The sequence below is a fragment of the Phocoena sinus genome, chromosome 1 (assembly GCF_008692025.1).
Source record: "Phocoena sinus isolate mPhoSin1 chromosome 1, mPhoSin1.pri, whole genome shotgun sequence".
NCBI lineage: Eukaryota > Metazoa > Chordata > Mammalia > Artiodactyla > Phocoenidae > Phocoena > Phocoena sinus.
In genome coordinates this window covers 9,460,055-9,480,619 of record NC_045763.1, presented here as the reverse complement: position 1 = coordinate 9,480,619, position 20,565 = coordinate 9,460,055, and the positions used below count along the sequence as shown (strand labels likewise).

The 20,565-nt window shown below is 48.5% G+C and overlaps 1 protein-coding gene across 2 annotated transcripts in view; it reads right to left on the bottom strand.

Annotated features, from left to right (window-relative positions):
* TNFRSF8 (TNF receptor superfamily member 8) overlaps positions 1–20,565 on the bottom strand; it is a 66,225-nt gene that overhangs the window by 24,376 nt on the left and 21,284 nt on the right. The window contains exons 3-7 of one of the 2 annotated variants that reach the window (XM_032614978.1): positions 16,173–16,289; positions 7,971–8,123; positions 5,465–5,558; positions 4,973–5,130; positions 2,545–2,661 (exon numbers count right to left, since the gene is read on the bottom strand). In XM_032614978.1, coding sequence (XP_032470869.1) covers positions 2,545–2,661; positions 4,973–5,130; positions 5,465–5,558; positions 7,971–8,123; positions 16,173–16,289 — 639 coding nt within the window. The remainder of the gene's footprint in view (positions 1–2,544; positions 2,662–4,972; positions 5,131–5,464; positions 5,559–7,970; positions 8,124–16,172; positions 16,290–20,565) is intronic. The other variant, XM_032614977.1, reaches the window with a different exon arrangement.

Here is a 20,565-nt window from a genome sequence, read left to right as displayed (position 1 = left end):
GTAAGGAACATGAGGAAAGTTTTGGGCGGGTGACGGACAGTTCATTGTCTTGACTGTGGTGATGGTTTCACAGCTACACACATATGACAAAACCTATCAAACTGCACACTTTAAACGTGTGCATTTTATTGTATGTCAACTATATCTCAATAAAGCTATTAAAAGAAAATATCCCAAAAAACTAAAATAAAATAATTTTTTTTTTTTTTTTGCGGTACGCGGGCCTCTCACTGTTGTGGCCTCTCCAGTTGAGGAGCACAGGCTCCGGACACGCAGGCTCAGCAGCCAGGGCTCACGGGCTCAGCCGCTCCGTGGCATGTGGGATCCTCCCGGACCGGGGCACGAACCCGTGTCCCCTGCATCGGCAGGCGGACTCTCTACCACTGCGCCACCAGGGAAGCCCAAAATAAATTTTTAAATAAAGAAAATAATTCAGAGAACAGGCGTGAGTGGGCATGGGTAGAGATGAACCAAGACTGGCCCTGACTGATAATTCTTTACAACTGGGTGATAGTCCGTAACCATTCCTGATTCTCTCTACTTCTGAATATGTTTGAAATTTTCCATGATGAAAAGTGGGTTTTTTCAAAAATCAAAAAAAAAAAATTGTTAGTGGTTTTGTAAAAGAAGAAGTATAACAATGCATTTATACATGTTTGGGGCTATTCTACATGCTCTGCTTACGGGTGAAAATAGAATTACTGCATCAGTAGTTTAGACAAATGTGATTCGCTCAATAAGGACATTTCTCAATCAGCGGGATACTTACAGGCTTAGAAGCCTTGCACGATAAAGATAAGGGACAGCACAGTGTCTTCCTGAAACCTCTCATTATTACTTATAATATGGTATTAACATAACCGAGTGTGTGCAAGGCAGTGACTTTAGTGCTCTATCTAGATTAACCCGGCTTAACCTTTTTAACTCCCAGAACAGGTCTCTGAGAGAGGTCTATTATTCTGCGCATTTGACAGATGAGGAAACTGAGGCCCAGAGAGGTTAAGAAACTTGCTTGAGCTTATAAGCTCCCGAGCAGTAGAGCCAAGCCTTGACCCCGGCCACTTGGGCTCCACTCCACAGGGTTGCAGGGCTTCGGTTATTCAAGTTGAAGGAATTCTTGGGCCCAGAGCCATCTCTTGTTTCCCCATCTGACACAGCAGCTGTGACAGATGATATTTTTCCAGGAATGGCCGCAGCAATAGCTCTGGGTCTGTCTGCTCTTCCAGAGCTCAGCCACTTACCCATCAAGAAGCATGGTCCCTGGTCAGGGAACTAAGATCCCACATGCCATGTGGCACGGCCAAAAGAAGAGAAAAAAAAGAAGGCTTTTTTTTTCCTTCCATGACTCAAGGGGGCCCTGTGACCACCTCCACAGGCAGAACGTAGTGGAAGTTACACCGTGTAACTTCCGAGACTGGGTCGTAAAAATGGGTATGGTTTCTACACCCCACCCCACCCCAACTCATCTTTGAGTCCAGCACCCAGGACTTGAGGACGCCCGAAGCAGGCCATATAGAGGCCGACATGGAGAGGATCTGAGGGCCCAGCCCGCAGCCGCATCGACCCCAGCCCAGAGAATGAAAAAGCTTTCAGATGATTCCAGCTCCAGGCTTCAAGTTTTCCAGCTGAGATCCCAGACATCGTGGAGCAGAGACCAGGTGTCCCCGCGGTGCTGGGTCTGAATTCTGTCCCACAGACTCCACGAGTACAGCGAATAGTTTGCTTTTCACCACTCAGTTTTGAGAAAATTTGCTCTGTGACCTTAGTAATTGCAACAGTGACCCCAGCAACCACGAACGGAGTGTCCCTTCCCCCACTTGGCCTCCCTGGACTCCAGTCCGTGTTGCTGCAGAGGCAGAATCACGCCTCCCCCTGGTGGTGGTGGCCACTGTGAGTGGGCCGCGGCTACATCCATGGCAGCCCGGGGCCTGGGCAGCTGCTTGGACGTCACGGGGAGGCTGGTGGTGTTGTGAGGCTGCGGGGAGCTGGCCGCAGGGGAAACTCTGGCAGGACGTCATCCCACCATGCATATAGCAGTCAGTCTCTAAGTGCTTGTGCAGAGGTGCTCTAAGAGGCAGCACAGTGGACTGATGAGCTCAGAACCCAGTGGCAGACTCCCTAGGTTCAAATCCTGGCCCTGCCATTTGCGAGGGCTTGTGGCCCTTGGAAGCCCCCTGACTTCCCTGAGCCTCAGTTTCCTCTTCTGTAAAATGGGGGCAATCGCAATCCAGACATCATAGGATACGTACAAAAATAATGAGACAAGCTTGAAACAAGTAGGTGATCGACAAATATTTCCTTGCAGGAAAGACTGAGTGAATGGAAGCTCTCTGAAAAGGGGTCACGGCCATCAAAACCCACAATCGTGAGTAGGAGTCACTAGAAGCCAACTGCTCAAAAAAACGCCAGAAAGGTGAACCAGGCTCCCAAGGGCTGAGCATCCGAGACCAAGCTCAAGGCTCCCACCCCCAGATTCTTGGCCTCTTGTCTAAGACCCCACCTGCTCCCTGGAAGGAGCCTCTGGAGGAGAAACAAGGCCCTCACCTCCTGAACAGCTCACACAGGCCGTGCAGCGACCGTCCCTGTCCAGGTAGTAGTCAGGGTCACACTGCTTCCTGCAGTCGACAGACCCCTGAGGGCATGGCTGTTGCAGGGTCAGTCCTGGGAAAAGAAGCAGAGAAGCTTCACGCCAGGCCACCTTGACAGAGGCCTCGCCCACATCCCACCACCACTCCCATTACTGAAGCCCCCCAGCTCCATGGCCAGCTCCCAAACTCTGCACATGTCCATCACCCTTCAGAGGGAGTCCTGAGGCTCAGAGACAGAAGGAATGTGTCTAAGGCCACACAGGAGAAGAGTGCTAACTGCCTCCTAACTGCCCCCCACCCCCACTTCCAGTCCCTCCCCTCTGCCAGAGCCCTCTCCCCAGTCTCACTGCTCTGCTCAAAACTTTGGTAGCCACTTTCCCTTTGAGTTCAGCAATGAGGCAAGGACGCCTACTATCACAACTTCTATTTAGTTTGGTCCTGGGGATCATAGGCAATGCAATAAGGCAGGAAAAAGAAATAAAAGTGGTAAGGTTTAGAAATGAAGATACCAAGCAGTTATGGACAGATGATATCATTGAGTGCACAGATAATCCGAAGAGTCTGAAGATACATTATTAGAAGAAATAAGTGAGTTTCGCAAGGTAGTTGGATATAATGTTATTACATCAAAATCAATTGAACATCTATATATTTCATTGAACCACATGAAATTGCCATTTTGATAGTACAGAAACAGTCAAATACTGGCATTTCACACAGTTCAAAATAATGCTAACAATAAAAAGTTAGAACATGAAATATTAAAAAAGGTACTATTTACATCATCATCAGAAATACCAAATACTTAGAAATCAAACCAAAAGATGTAAATATTTTTACACAGACAATAATAAAACATTATTGGGAGAATTTAAAGAAGGCCTAAATAGGGGTGGGAGGGATAAATTAGGAGTTTGGGATTAACATATATATATGTTGGGATTAACATATATAACATATATGTTTGGGATTAACATATAACATATTTTATATATATACACTACTATATATAAAACAGATAATCAACAAGGACCTACTTATAGCACAGGAAACTCTATTCAATACACTGTTATAACCTATATGGGGAAAGAATCTGAAAAAGAATAGATATATGTATATGTAGAACTGAATCACTTTGCTGTACACCTGAAACTAACACAATATTGTAAATCAACTATACTCCAATATAAAATAAAAACTTTTTAAATAAAAAATAAAGAAGACCTAAATAAATGTAGAGCTATACCATATACTCAATACTGCAGAGGTGGATTCTCTTCAAACTGATCTGTAGATTCAATGCAATCTCAATTAAAATCCCAATAGGATATCTTATGAGATTTGAAAAGCTGATTCTAAAATTTATGTGGATATGCAAATTACCAAGAACAGCCAATACACTGTTGAAGACCAAAGTTGGAGTAGTTGCTTAAGCATCCAGACTTACTGGAAAACTATAGTAATCAGAGAGAATGGTGTTCACATGGAATACACAGAGAACAATGAATAGAACAGAGGCTCCAGAATCCTGCCCATACATCTATGGACCCTTGATTTACAGCGAAGATGGCACGTGAAACAGTGGGGAAAAGACAATTCATTTGATGAATGGTGTGGGTTCAACTGAATGTTCATGGGGGCTCTTTAAACAAAGGCAAAACAGCAATGACCTTAGAAAATAAATGTAGGGCGTCGTTGAGACTTCAGCGGAGGAGAAGCCTTACAAAGCAGGACATGGAAAGCGCTGGAGTCACAACGGAAAAGATGGATCAATCTGACGACACTGAAATGAAGAGCGTCGCTTCCTCAAAAGACACCGCAAAGAGGAGGAGAAGGCAAGCCACAGGGTGGGAGAAGACGTTTTGGACACAATTATAGGACAAAGAATTATAAGAAGCCCTACAAATCAACTTTTTAAAAAGAGAGAAATGAAAACATACATTCACACAAATGTTTTTCATCATAGTCCCGAAATGGAAACCACTCAAAAATCCAAAAACTGTTTGGATGAACAAAATGTGGTATCCCTATACGATGGAAGGCTATTGGGTAATAAACTGGAGTGAGCTGAGGACCCCAGTCTGTCACCATGGGAACCAGGGGCGGGGCATCCAATCGACACCTGCAGAGGCTGGCCTGCTCTGCTGCATATGCCCCAGCACCTGCCTCAGTGTCTGGCACCCGAAAGGTGACACGAATGAGTCCTTCCATTATCTACTCTGGCCCTCGAAGCCCTCAGCCCCAGAAGACCCGGAGACCCTCTTCTCCCCACGCTGGGAAAGACCACAGCTCGGTGCCTGCCTGCCCTGACTGCCACACACAGTCGCCCAGCCATCGGACACCGTTTCCCTGGAGACAGCGCACAGCTTCTCTGGAGAACTTACCTGGATCTGGACTGAGCCTCCCCACGGAGGAGCTAGAGCGGGCAGTGATTTTAGAAGCATCTTCTGGGGCGAGGGGGGTGCCCTCTCCGAGAACTGTGGTCCTGGCATCAGAGCTTGCTGGAGAGGTCAGGGTGGGCTTGGCCTGGGGGACGGTGCTGCTGGGAAGGAAGCGGGGGATGGGACAAGGGGAGTCTGTACTCAGCGATAACCGTTTCCATAGAGAATAGGTCCCCAGACGCTCTGCCCACAGCCTCTGGCGGGCCCACCGTCAGCCCCTGGGAGTAAGGCCTGTGTTTTCTAGGCCTTCTCGGTCTCCTGTGTGCTCAGGGCAGGCTGGGCACACAGTAAGGCCTCAAATGACTTGCAGGCTTGGCAGAGAGGCTCCCTGGGCTGAACCCCATCCTCACCCCCAGCCAGCAGTGCCCTGGACCTCCTGTGGGGTGGGACAACCCCACGCTAAGGTCAGCAGGATAGGAGGGGGCCGGGAGTCACCTGGCAGGGGCCTTGCAGTCCTGGGGGCTGGCGCTGCAGTTGGGGCTGGCCCCTGGGGAAGGCAGCTCACAGACAGTGTTCCTCTGCGCTGTGCCTGCAGGGAGGATGGTGATGCCTTCAGACTTGGTATTACAGAGCCAGAGGCTCCGAAATACGCCTTTTACCACCGCAACCCAGGAAAACACAGTGGCCATCTGATGTTTGTGCCTGCCCAGCATCCGTTCCCTTTTGGGGTAAAGCCATCCAATTTTCCCTGGAGAATTACACCTCCCAGTCTCAGTGTCTGTGGTAGGGGGCTGGGACCCCACTTCAGGAGTAGCCATGGGACCAGGCTGGACCAATCAATCCATCCCATTCCTCTGGCCATGATGGACTGGTTCAGGGGTGGGCACACGACCCAAGACACGCCTATGAGAGGCAATTTCAAGATTTTACTTTGGTTGTTGAGAATGTGGGAAGGAGAAGCTGTCTTTCCACTAGGGCTGGGTAGGAAGCAAGCCAGGAGCTGCTGGTAGGTATTTTACAGACAAACCAACACATAGGGTAGTAGAGGTGAGAGACGGGAAAAGACAGAGCTCCTGGATCCAGCCATGCCTTAAGCTCCACTAAGCTATCCTCAGACACTTCAGTTACATGAGCCAAAAACATTGTAACTTGCAAGCCAAAGAGTACTGGAGAATACTGGGTGGAAGCAAAAGTGGAGAAGAAAACACATAGTGCTTTCAATCAAGTGGACTGGAGTTTGGAAGTTTTGGTAGAGGAGGGTGTGAGCAATGCTGACTTATCTATCTGCACTGTGGTGGGGTGATAAGACCTGGGCATAAGGTTCAAACACTGGATTAGATATTCCCTGCTCTGTGGTCTTGAGCAATTAATTACCTGCCATCTCTGAACCTCAATTTCCTCACATAAAATGGGGCTAATACAGTCTTATGACGTCTGGAGAATTTCAGGGGAGAAAGCCTATGCAAGGTCTTAGTGTAAGGCTTAGCCATAAGCTTGATCTGAGACAGAAACTACTTTCCATTCTACAGCGGAAGAGACTGAGGTCCTGCGAGTTGCTCAGTGGGAAGTCCCACAGAGGAATCTAGAAGTTAGCCAGGCTTTCGCGGCCAAAGGTTGGAGCACTTCTGAAGCAGTGCTAAAAAAAAAGCAGTGCTGTCCAATAAAATATGTCAATCACATGTCATCGTTTTAAATTTTCTAGTAGCCACATTTTAAAAAGTAAAAAAGAAACAAGTGAAATTAAGCAATACGTTTATTTAACCCAATATATCTAAAATATTATGCCAATAGGTAATCAACATAAAAAATAATTAATGAGATGTTTTACATTCTTTTCCTATACTAAGTATTTGAAATCGGGGGCATATTCTATACTGACAGCACATGTCAGTGCAACTGGCCACATTTTAAGCCTGGCCCGTGGCACGGCCTGGGGCAGCAGGTCTGCGGGCAGCAAAGAGAGGCCTCTGGCGCCACCGTGTGGCAGGTGCAGGAACACCGTCGAGAGCGCTTAGCCAGCCTGAGCTGGTCCACAGGCTGGAGCAACAGAACTCAAGGCTACTCTTCTTAGACACAAGAGTTTCTGAGCTGAAAAGCCCCCATGCAAGGCCTTCTACTCACACCTCTGCATTTTACAGATGGGAATACTGAGGCCCAGAGAGGACTGGGAACACGCCCCACGAGGCAAAGCTGTACAAAACCCCAGGTACCTGATGTCCAATCCAGAGCCCTTTCCACGCCACCACCTGCCCCTGCTTGTGGGTGGCGGGCTGCTGAGGGTCCCTCCGCTGAGGGTTCTGTGTGACCAGAGAGAATCCGGCCGGATCTGAACCCCACCACCCCCAGCTCTGATCTCCCTGTCACATCATTCAACACTTATCTCTGAAGAGCAGATTCTGTGCCAGGTGTCTAATTAGGCAGCCGGGAGATGACCGTGGCCCTCACGAAGCTACGGCCTAGGGAGGGGTACAAGCACCGACCACACGGAGACAGACACAAGCGTTCGCCTCCATGTCGAGAAGTGACCTGGGAGAGGTCGGGAGGAGATGTTTGGACAGAGAGCTGAAAGCAGAGTTGACTGAGTGAACGGGGAAGGAAGGGTGTCCCAGAAGGAGTGAACAGCATGGCGAATGCGTGGTAGAGTGAGAAGCACGGTTCATCCCTGGACCAAAATGGGAAACCAGCCCTCATCTTCCAGGAAACTCCCAGGACAGAAACTTCAGGTTTCTTTCTTGTTTATCAGGCATTAAAGAATTTCTACCCTGATCCTCAAACCAACCCAAGACCTCTTCCAGCCAGGGCGGTGCCTGGGACTCTCTGAGCCTGGGACCTGAGGTGCAGGGAAAGGGCAGCAGGGGCCTCTGTTTGCATCCCTGGCATCATCGTGATAGGAGATGTGATCTGTCCAACAGGAAGGAGGAGGTGGGAGGTGGAGAGTCGTTGGGAGGTCTGCGGGGGGGAATCATTGGCACAGATCGTGGTCCTGGGTGGGGATACTCACCCTGGAACTTGACAACCATCCCTGTTGGGCAGACGGAGTGAGGGAGGCAGCGGGCACAGGAGTTGATGACTGATGTGCCACAGAACATGCCAGTCCGGCACTCGCAGACGCGGGTAGAGTTCCATGAGCATGGCTTCTTCTCCACGAGGTCGTCTAAGGGACACAGAGAAGGGTCACCGGGGACAGAGGGAGGGCGAGGGAAGGGACTCAGAAAAGTCCCAGGGACAGTGCAGCACATGAGGGAGGATGCTGCTATGGCATTCTGTTGGGCAGGGCAGCTGGTATGCCCAGCCTTCCTTCCAGAGTGTTCCTGATGTGAGGACTAGAGGGCAGGCGGGGTCCATGAGGCAGCCTCCACCTCCCAGCCTGCATCCCTGGAGATGACTAAAATGGTATTAAAAAGAAGTGAATGTCCCAATATTAAAATGGGCAAAAAAGACATGGAGGAGCATTAAGTGCAAACTTCTCAGTGAAAGCAGCCAGTTGGAAAGGCTACATACTGTGATTCCAACTACATGACCTTCGGGAAAAGACAAAACTACAGAGACGGTAAAAAGATCAGTGGTTGCCAGGGTTTGGTAGGGGGTGGGGGAGGGGAAGATGAATGGGCAGAGCACAGAAGATTTTTAAAGCAGTGAAATTATTCTGTATGATAGTGCAATAGTGGATAAATGACATTACACATTTGTCAAAAATCATAGCACATACAACACAAAGAGTGACCCTTAAAGTAAACTATGAACTTTAGTTAATAATGCACCAATATTGGTTCATCAACTGTAACAACGTACCACACTAATGCAAGATGTTAATACTGGGGAAAAGTGTGAGGAGAGCGGCATATGGGAAATCTCTCTACTTTCTGCTCGGTTTTTCTATAAACTGAAAACTCTAAAAAAAAAAGTCTATTACATTTTGGGGTTTTTTTTCAATGGGCAAAGGATTTAAGAAGACTTTTCTCCAGAGAAGATATACAAACGGCCAGTAAGCATATGAAAAGATGCTCAATGTCATTAGTCATCAGAGCCATCTATGAGTCATCAAACCAAAACCACTATGACAGACCACGCCATATCCACTAGGGTGGATGGAATAAAAAAGACAGACAATGACAAGTGTTGGCGAGGATATGGAGAAATTGGAATCCTCATAGAATGCTAGCGGGAATATAAAGTAGGACAGAGCTGTGGAAGGCAGTCTGGCAGTTCCTCAAAAAGTTAAACGTAGATTTACTATATGATCCAGCAATTCCACTCTTAGGTACATACCCAAGACAACTGAAAACATATGTCCACACAAAAACGTGTACATGCATGTTCATTCCAGCGTGATTCATAATAGCCAAAAAGTAGAGACGACACCAATGTCCATCAACTGATAAATGGATAAACAAAATGTGTTATATCCATATAACACAATATTATCCAGCCATAAAAAGGAATGAAGTACTGATACACACTACAACATGAATGAACCTTGAAAGCGCTACATAAAGTGAAAGAAGCCAGACACTAAAAGCCACATACCGCGTGAGTCATTTATATGAAACGTCCAGAGTAGGTAAATCCATAGAGACAGAAAGTGGATTAGTGATTGCCAGGGGATGGAAGGAGGGGAGAATTGGGAGCTAAGGGGGTTTCTTTTTATTAGATAGTGGTGGTGGTTGCACATTGTGAATAGAATAAAACCACAGCACTGTACACTTTATTTATTTTTTAATAAATTTATTTATTTATTTATTTTTGGCTGTGTTGGGTCTTGGTTGCTGCGCGTGGGCTTTCTCTAGTTGCAGCGAGCAGGGGCTACGCGGTGCGCGGGCTTCTCATTGTCGTGGCTTCTCTTGTTGTGGAGCACAGGCTCTAGGCACGCGGGCTTCAGTAGTTGTGGCACGTGGGCTCAGTAGTTGTGGCTCGCGGGCTCTAGAGCGCAGGCTCAGTAGTTGTGGCGTACGGGCTTAGTCGCTCCGCGGTATGTGGGATCTTCCCGGACCAGGGCTCGAACCCGTGTCCCCTGCATTGGCAGGCGGATTCTTAACCACTGCGCCACCAGGGAAGTCCCACACAGCACTGTACACTTTAAACGATGAATTTTATCTTTAAAAATAAAATCACTGGTAAAAATAATAATTGAAGAATGCAAATACCCCTGGGAAAACAAGAAAGGGCATTTTTGGTCAACCAGAAGTGATGAAGACTTCTTAAATATGGAGGGCAGATGGAATTGGATGGAAGGAGACCACAGTCCGAAACGTACCCCATACGACTGATTATGCTAGGAGAGGCTCTGGGTGCTTGTCTCCAAGTGGGTGAATGGTAGGGGCAAGCGGGAGGGAATCCCACAAGGAGTGCAGCAGAAGCACCCAGGTGGGTCTCTCGCCCCACATTCCTCATTCAGTCACACCACAGAGCTAGAAGCCAAGCGTCTCTCCAAGGATACTCGGGTGAGGTGAGCTGGGCGGCGCCCCCGGGCAGGTCAGCCGTGGGGGAAGGAAGGGACCCTGCAGACCCAGAGGACCAGCCTCTGACAGACCCTGCCCGGCACCTCCACCCCACCCGCTCATCCTCGCAGTCCCCGGAGGTGGATTTCATAAGCCCCACTCGCAGACCCCCACCCTACCCCAGTCATCAGATCCCACGTGCAGAACTCGAAGTCACCAAAGACCAGAAGAAACCAGCACCAAGAAAAAAGAGCCCCAAACTCAAACAGAACTAACGCTCAAGAAAACAGATAAAAGAGAAAACAGGACAAGCCTTTGGAATCAGTATAATTAATATCCTCAGAGATGCAAAAGGAAATTGCAGCTATGAGAAGGAATCCCCTGGAGCACAGCGATGCGTTCCCCAAATCCTGTTTCAAATGGACTCAGAGGAAGACTACATTTCCCAGCCTCCCTTGCAGATGGATAGGCGGTCATGTGACTTGGTTCTGGCCAATGGGGTGTGGGCAACAATGATTAAAAGACACACAGACACACACACACTCCTACACCTGGCTCCTAAAACCATCTCAGGACCCTCTCCTCTCTCTTCCTTGTTGTAGTGACCCTGGTACAGCCCCTCACTCTCACCTGCAGCCTAGAAACTGTACTGAGGAGAGAATAAAATCCTGATAATTTTCAAAAATCTGGAGACTCCACCTAAAGACAGTGGGTAGACATCCACGGAAAACTCAAGAAAACACTCTGAGTAGCTGCCTGCATGTAATATCAAAGGCCTGGGCAGAGGTAGAAAAGACTGTGTGGGGCTTCCCTGGTGGCGCAGTGGTTGAGAGTCTGCCAGCCGATGCAGGGGACACGGGTTCGTGCCCCGGTCCGGGAAGATTCCCACGTGCCGTGGAGCGGCTGGGCCCGTGAGCCATGGGCACTGAGCCTGCGCGTCTGGAGCCTGTGCTCCGCAACGGGAGAGGCCACAACAGTGAGAGGACCGCGTACCGCAAAAAAAAAAAAAAAAGTAGACTGCGTGGACTTGCCAATTCCCTAGTTGGGGGAATGAGCAGAAGCTCCAGGAGTGGGGGGCACCCCTTTCTAGGCAGCAGGAGCTTGGTAAAGACCATCTGACAGAAGAGAAGGCAGAGCCCCGCCACCATGACAACACCCATCTCTGGCTGCTCTCTGACCCCCACCCAGGCCGCCCTCAGGCTCCTAAAACGAGTTTCAAAGGTAACAGTCAGGATTCCTCAAGAAATTAAACATAGAATTCCCACATGATCCAGCAATTCCACTGCTGAGTGGGTAAAGAATTGAGAGCAGGGACTTGAACAGCTATTTGTACAGCTATGTTCATAGCAACAATATTCACAATAGCTAAAAGGTGTAAACAACCCAAGTGTCCATGGACATCAACGGGTAAACAAAATGTGGTAGATCCATCCAATGGACTACCATTCAGCCTTAAGAAGGAAGGAAATTCTGACACATGCTACAACATAGATGCACCTTGAAGATATTACGCTAAGTGAAACAAGTCACAAAAGGATAAATACTGTATGATTTCACTTCTATGAACATCCTAGAGTAGTCAAATTCATAGAGACAGAGAATAGAATGGTAGTTGCCAGAGGCTTGGGGTGAGGGTGCGGGGAGCGATGAGGAGCTAGTGTTTGATGGGGAGAGAGTTTCAATTGGGGAAGATGAAAAAGTTCTGGAGCTGGATGATGGTGATGGTGACCCAAAAATATGAATGTACTTCATGCCGCTGAACAGTACAGTTTTAAATGGTTAAAATAATAAATTTTATGTTACGTATATTTTACCACAATTTTTTTTAAAGTAATTCTTGGGAATTCCCTGGTGGTCCAGGGATTAGGACTCAGTGCTTTCACTGCCGTGGCCCAGGTTCAATCCCTCGTTGAGGAACTAAGACCTCGCAAGCCCCGCTGCACAGCCAAAAAAAAAAAAAAGAGTAACCCTGAGAATCCCCAGTTGATGCTCTGAGCTGGGAAGACGAACTCAAGGCCAGTGAGATGGGGCAAGTGTGAAGGAGAAATCCCTCACACTGTATCAGGGACAGAGCTGCTGCCCCGGGTAAGCTCAAGCAAGAAGGAAAAGTATAAGAAGGCGACGGTGCAAACATGCTATAGCAGGAAAGATGGAAGGGAGGGAGGAGGGAAGACAAGAACAAGAGAAAGATCTAAAAAAGATAGGAATATAGTTTGCAAGGACAAAGAACCCAGTCTGCAACTAACAAGCAATCCCAGGAGTGCTTCACACTATAAATGGAACTTAATAAGAATAGTAATTCAATAAAGGAAGAGCTCAAAATAAAGATGATGTTTTAAAAGGATGAGATAAGAAGGAAGACTGCAGAGCAAAAGAAAACAAACTGAGATGCACAACACCATAATTAGAAATTCAGTAAGTGAACTACCAGTGTCCTGGGGGCTCTGTCTTGCCCTGGGCAGCAAGAAACAAAAAAGATTAGACAGAAAATTGAGTTAACGGCATGAAGAAAAGATTGAGAAAATACCGGTGAATGCAAGGTAAAAAGACAGATATTAATGCAATTAATGAAGATGATAGACAAGGAGGAGAGGCAAAGACAATCAAACATAAGAATAATTGGTATCCATCAAGTTGACACTGAGATATATCTGTTTAGCAGAGATAAAATCCATGTCAGTTCCCCTGAAATGAAGGAAGAACTAAATCTGCAGATAGAAAAGACATACCAGATACCAGGAAGATTTGTTTCCAAACAATTAATATCAAGGCATATTCTGGTTAAGTTTTTGATCCTTAAGACTAGAGAAAGAATGATTCTTGCAGTCACCTACAAAGAGGGGGAAGGAAGCTGACTGCAGACTCCTCCACAGCAATATCCATCACGAGGAGACAGTGCACCAATGCCTACCAAGTTCTAGAGAAAACACGTCCCAGGAATAATATTATACCCGCCCAAGTCGTCATTCCAGTTTAAAAGCAACAAATATTCTCAAACATGAAAAAAGTGAAGGAAGGTGCAAAGATGAGTCCTCCCTGAAAAGTCCACATGACAGTGAAACCTAACCAATCAAGAGACAAATCAAAATGAAAAATTCAGGAATGAGAAGCTGTGATAAATGGACTCCTAGGGCACAATGAATGAATTTAAAGAGCAAAGTAAAGCTAACATGCCAGGGGACTTAGGGCTACAGAAAAGATGATAAACATCGTAGACTATGACGAAGCAAAAATAATGTAAGCAATGAAAGTCAGGAAGAGGATGGGGAGGCCAGCGAGCCCTTCTTTTTTTTTTCTTTTTTTTTGCGGTACGCGGGCCTCTCACCGCTGTGGCCTCTCCCGTTGCGGAGCACAGGCTCCGGACGCGCAGGCTCAGCGGCCATGGCTCACGGGCCCAGCCACCTCCGCGGCATGTGGGATCCTCCCGGACCGGGGCACGAACCCGCGTCCCCTGCATCGGCAGGCGGACTCTCAACCACCGCGCCACCAGGGAAGCCCGAGCCGCTCAGCTTTCATTACAGGAAGTCAAGCAACTCTCTGCTACCCCAAAATTGAAACAAGTAGAACATGACTGTACCAGAAGAGACAGTCATTCCTTAAATCATTCCTAGCCGCTTATTGATTTTCATCACCTCTTTTGTTAATTTCAGAGGGTTGTTTTTTCTTTAGGAACTACCGTCTCTTGTGATAGTTTAGCTTCTTCACTTTGGCTCCTTCTTCCTCTGATATATTTGAATAAAGTTGACTATAATCATTTTCACACCATAAATAGTATGATCCCATCCTCTTAAAGATTCCTTCTTTCTATGTGTGTAGAGTCTGTCTGGCTACTAACCTACCCATTCTTCTCTCTATAGAGAGGGACGGAGAGGTGTCAGTCACCCACTGCGGGGGGAGGGGCAGAGTTGACTTTCTTCCTTACACTTGTGTATTGCTTGAATTTTTATGATGGACGCATATAACTTTTGTTTAATAAAATGTGGTCGTTAATTTAAAATTTTTTAAAGGCACACCAGAGAAATGCTAACATAAACAAGAATGGCAATATTAATATCAAACAAAAATGGAATTAAGGCAAACACATTATAAGAAACAAAGAGGTGTATTTCATGTTGATAAAACGTCCAGCCCACCAAGATAGCAGTGATACTCATCAACATTGTACCTAATAACATAGCTTTGACATGGATAAAGCAAAACTAGAACACAGTGAAAATCTGATGAAAAACAAGCATATTGGGAGATAGATTTTAACATGTCTATCTCAGAAACCAACCTCTGTGAAGGTGACAAAGTAAATAAGGATGCATATTATTAAAATAACATAATTAACAAGCTTGATCAGATACGTATACATGGAATTTTGTACACAACAAGCAGACGACGCATTTTTTCCCCCCAAACACACTAAACATACTGAAAAGCATGAAAATGTATTAGGCCACAAGAAATCTCAACAAATTTCCCCACCTCACCCCCCAAAAAACCCAACAAACGCGAGATAGCACACAAACCATATTCACTACCCACAATAAGAAATTAACAAAGAAAGCACGCATTGAAGAAGTGCTCCTGGAAGCACTGTGGTCTTAGGGAAAGAACACAGCCCTTGGTGTCCAACCAGCAGCTAAAACTCTAGTGCTGCAAATTACCACAACATTGTAATTTTGGAAAGGCCCTTAACTTCCCTAAACCTCAGTTTCCTCACTGTAAAGCTGGGATAAGAAAAGAATCTTCCCCTAGGGGTTTAGCAAAGATTAAACTTAATACGTGGGACTTCCCTGGGGGCGCAGTGGTTAAGAATCTGCCTGCCAGTGCAGGGGACACGGGTGAGATCTCCGGTCCAGGAAGACCCCACATGCCACGGATCAACGAAGCCCGTGCACCACAACTACTGAGCCTGCGCTCTAGAGCCCACGAGCCACAACTACTGGGACCGCATGCCGCAACTACTGAGCCTGCACGCCTAGAGCCTGTGCTCCGCAACGAGAGGCCACCACAGTGAGAAGCCCACGCACCGCAACCAAGAGTAGCCCCCGCTCGCCGCAACTAGAGAAAGCCCGTGCACAGCAGCGAAGACCCAACACAGCCGAAAATTTTTAATTAATTAATTCTTTTTTAAAAAGTAAACTTAATACCTAAGTATGAGTCCCTCCCTTGAGGAAACATGGTAACTAAGTCTCTCTAAAAAGTATGGATGCAGGGAATTCCCTGGCGGTCCAGTGGTTAGGACTCAGCACTTTCACTGCCGAGGGCCTGGGTTCAATCCCTGGTCAGGAAAATGAGATCCCACAAGCCGCACGGCGTGGCCAAAAACGAAAAAAAAAAAAAGTATGGATGCAAAAGATCATGGTTGATATCAATTCACAAATCCAGAGGGGGTAAACTGAGGCACCAGGGGGCTGATTCAGTGTACAGGCACCAAATTTTTTTTTTTTTTTTTTTTTTTTTTGCGGTACGCGGGCCTCTCACTGCTGTGGCCTCTCCCGTTGCGGAGCACAGGCTCCAGACGCGCAGGCTCAGCGGCCATGGCTCACGGGCCCAGCCGCTCCGCGGCATGCGGGATCCTCCCGGACCGGGACAGGAACCTGCGTCCCCTGCATCGGCAGGCGGACTCTCAACCACTGCGCCACCAGGGAAACCCCAAGGCGCCAAATCTTGATCCGCCCCACCTTTCAGATTCTCCGCCTCCGCTGCCTTCCCACCCCCTCGAGGCTCCCCATCCTCCCTGGAAGGAGCCCCCGGAAGAGAGACACAGCCCTTACCTCCAAAACAGCTCACACAGGCTGTGCAGCGGCCATTTCTGTCCAAGTAGTAGTCGGGATCACACTGCTTCCTGCAGTCATTGGGCCCCTCAGGGCACAGCTCCTTCAGGGAACGCCCTGCGGAAGAGAAGCAGAGAAGCTCCGGGTCAGGCCACCTTGGAGGGTCATTGCTGCTGGGGTGTGGGCAGGGCCTGCCTCAGAAAGAGGTGACTCAGAGGTGACAGAGGTGGAGAGAAATGAACTCCTGAGGACATCATTCAAACCTGAGTTATGGCACCGTGGACTACTCTGTTATTGACTCAGTTATTTCCCTTTTGTCTTGGTTAGGCCCGAGTTAGGCTGCTGTTCGTTACAACCAAAGGAACCTAGACCAGCCGATCTCAACATTTCTCGTGTCCCCTAGCCATTCTGGGAGAGCCTGTGGACCCTGCAAGGAATCACGTTTTCAAGTGCACAAAATAAAGCACTTAGGATTACGAAGGAACCGGCTATGTTGGCGTACAGTTATCAAAGCGTTAAACAAAATAATTTAAGATGTAATACATGTGATTCTTTGTAAACTCATTAAATAAGATCTAATAACTACCATAGTTTCAAAGTAGTGATGAAAATGAACAAGGTCTTATGATGTCTGTGGCAGTTGTAATATAATGTGAGAACACCTGGTTTCTACTGATGGAAAAGCTGTAGGTTCTGCTAGTACCGCTGTGCTTTGTTGCCTTCTTTCATAATGGAAGGAATTCATAAAGGGAATTTTTGTTAGAGGCGAATGAAAATAAGTGAACGCAATCAGGTTCATGGCTTCCCTGAAATCTACTCACGGACCCTTGGGAGTCCATGGACCACAGGTAAGAGTCCCTGCTCTAGAATAACATGCAAGAACCTCTCAAAAGTACTAGCTTGATGGTACACACCCTCTAGCTCAGGAAATTTCAGTGGTTCCCCAGTGGGCTTTCAGAGAAGTAAATCTGACCCACCACTCCTTGCCGAAAATGTTCAAAGACTTCTCATGGCTCCCAGGATAGAGGTCTAGGTCCTTACCATGGTCAATGCCCACTCATATACCCCTGGCTCTATTCTCTAGCCACACTGGGGTCCCCCTGTTCCCCAAGGTGGCCATGCTCCCTTCTGCCCCAGGGCCTGTGCACAAGCTGGTCCTCTGCCAGGACTGCTTTTCCCCTCTTTCCCCTAGTAATCTCCCACTCAGCCTTCACATCATAGTCAAGGCATCACTTCCTCAGCAACTTGGACAGGACCCCTGTTACAAACCGTCAGAGACCCATATACCTTGCCCTCTTACACCTAACTCTGTTGTAGTTCCATATTTATTTAGAGGATAAACTTAGTGTCTGGATTTCCCACATGAGTGTTAGCTCCTCAAGGATGGATCTTTCTGTGTCTGCTCACCAGTGAGTCCCCCGTCACAGGGGTGGCACGTATTTGATCAATACATGTTCTGACAACCTAAGCAACACAGACTCCTCAGCCTGGCACTCCCAGGCTTCACTCTTTTCTGCGGACCCCTGGTCTGGCGTCATTGTACCTCATTTGCTTCATGTACTCTGTACCCCAGCCAGCCTGGGCCTCTCCCATCTTTTCTCTAGCACTCCTCAGATGTCCTGGAATGTTGTTATGGGTTGAATTATGCCCCCCACAAAAAAAGTGAAGTCCTAACCCTCCAGTATCTCAGAATGTGATCTTATCTGAAGACAGGGCCCCTACAGAGGTCATCAAGTTAACATGAAGTCGTTAGGGTGGGCCCTCATTCCGTATGACTGGTGTCCTTAGAAAAAGGGGGAAAATTTGGATATAGAGACAGATATGCACACAGGAAGATGCCCACGTGAAGAGTGGAGGTATGCTGCCACAAGCCAAGGAACCACCAGAAGCTGGGAGAGAGGTCAGAACCTTCCTTGGAGACTTCAGAGGAAGCACAGCCCTGCCAACACATTGATCCTGGACTTCTAGCCTCCAGAACTGTGAGAAAATGAATTGCTCATGTTGAAGCCACTCAGTTTGTGGTACTTTGTTAATGGCAGCCCAGGAAACTGATATGAGAGATACCCCCTCCATCTCCATTTCCACCCCAGGGAACCCTTCGTGTCTAGCCAGGTCCGGCTGAAACCACCCCCCCACCATGGAACTTTCCTGATCACCTGATCCTTTCCAGATTCCCCTCCTGGGTCCCTTTAACATCGCCTCTCAGCACCAGGGGCTGTTCTGGCGTGAAGTCTAGAAAACCCTCTGTCGCAGGATACACACTCACAGGTTCACAGTAACTGAGTTGGGGGTCAGTCTGACTCACTAGACTCACACTTACTGACCACCAACTTCACGCCAGGGACTGATTTATTTTTATTTATTTATTTGGCCATGCTGCAGCATGTGGGATCTTAGTTCCCCGACCAAGGACCGAACCCATGCCCCCTGCAGTGGAAGTGCGGTGTCCTAACCACTGGACCACCAGGGACGCCCCCAAGCACTGATTTAAGAGATTGAAGGTGAGGTCCCTGCCCTCACGGAACTGACACTCTAGCCTGGGAAAAAGACAGCACGTAAAGAAAGAAATTAGCGGGACTTCCCTGGTGGTCCAGTGACTAAGAGTCCGTGCTCCCAATGCAGGCGGCCCGGGGTTTGATCCCTGGTCGGGGAACTAGATCCCACGTGCCGCAACTAGGAGTTCGCGTGCCGCAACTAAAAACAGATCCCGCGTGCGGCAACTAAGATCCAACGCAACCAAATAAATAAATATTCAAAAAAAGAAATTAGCAAGTGGGTTCAGACTTCAGAGACGGACTCCAAAGAACATACAGCAGGAGCTCAGGGAGAGGAAAGCAGTGGAGAGTGGAGTGACAGAGTGAGACAGCGGGGGATGGGGGGGGGCCTGCTGAGTCCCAAAGGACTGAAGGACGCAGCTGTGCAGGGGGGCCGGGGTCGGGGTGGGCTGGGAGCATTCCAGGCAGAGGTAACGGCCAGTGCAAAGGCCCTAGGGGAGGAAAAGGCGTGGCTTGTGCAGAGGACAGAAAGGCCACGGGCCCTGGAGTAGAGGGAGCAGAAAAATGATGAGTGTTTATTGACTGCTAGTTTCTTCTTTTCCCATCTTTCACGTAGATCTTCTCCCCTGAGCACCACTTTCAGAATCAGAAACGAAATGGTTAAGAAAGCCTCAGGGGTTGTGCTGGTTCTGAGAACTGGTTCCCAAGTGTCCCTCTGTCCCGATCCTCCCAGTCTCCGCCCAGCGCCTTTCTGACTCCAGATGTTCTCACAGTTTGTCCTCATTTTCCGATCACCACCTCTCACCTCTGCCTCAGCATCAGGCAGGCCGGCGCCAGCTGCTTTGGCCCCCGAAACTCCCACAGGCAGAACTGCTCTTCGTTGAGTCTGGGCTGCCAGCCCCTCCACCCTGCCTTTCCCCAACCCCCTTCACCCCTTTTGCTTCCGCCAAATGGAGCCCCTCCCAGGTCTTGAATGCCCATCCTTGCCCACTCCGGGCCTTGGCATATTCTGTGTCCTCTAACCAGAGCACACCTCCTCCCCACCTTGGCCTGGCCACCCCCTGCTTGTCCTCAGGATGCCTTTGGATGCCACCTCCTCAAGGAAGTCCCCCCTGCATTTTCCAACAAGGTCAGGTCCCCCAGGAGTGTGTTCTCATGGTTCCCAGATGCTAACTGCCTGTTGCAGCAGACATATTTTGGAAGGACTTTTCAGCCCACAGGCTGCCCTTCTTGGAGAAATGCCCTCATTCCCCCCGCCCCCGCCCCACTAGCAGTGGTCCAGGGCAGTCCTCGCCTTGGGGAACCAGAGCAGAAGCGGACATCTGGACTTTTCGGAGCCATCAGATGCTTTCTTCTTGTGCTTTGGAATTGGGGCTGAAAGATGTTTGTCGAGTGTCCCCGCTGTTGCCCTGAAGAAGGAGTGCAAATGGGGAGGGAACTGTGGACCAGCCGAGCTCAGCCAGAGCAGGGGGGGCAGGGGAGGCCTCCGCTTCCTCCTTGGAGAAACCCTCAGCTCCCCCAGGACAAGATGGGGTACACCCGCCTGGCCCCAAACAAACCGTGCTCTCTGCCCAACACCAGGCCCGGCTTCACATCATCCCCCCACGCCTGCAGGGGAGACCCCTCCTATGGGGGGTGAGTGTGGGCACAAAAGGTAGGGTGATCCAGGAAGGAGGGTGCAGAATAGGAAGGGGGTGTAGCCCGCACACAGGCTCTTCACTGGTATGTCCTGCTGCCTCTCCAAATGCAATGCCTCGGGGTCAGTACCAAATAAGAGTGAAGGGCTCAGGACTCTAGTCAGACAGCCATGTTTGAGCCCCGCCTGAGCCACTTACTAGCATGTGACCACGGGCAAATCCCTGATCCCCGCCGTGTGCAAGTTTCCGCTTTGGGTTTCC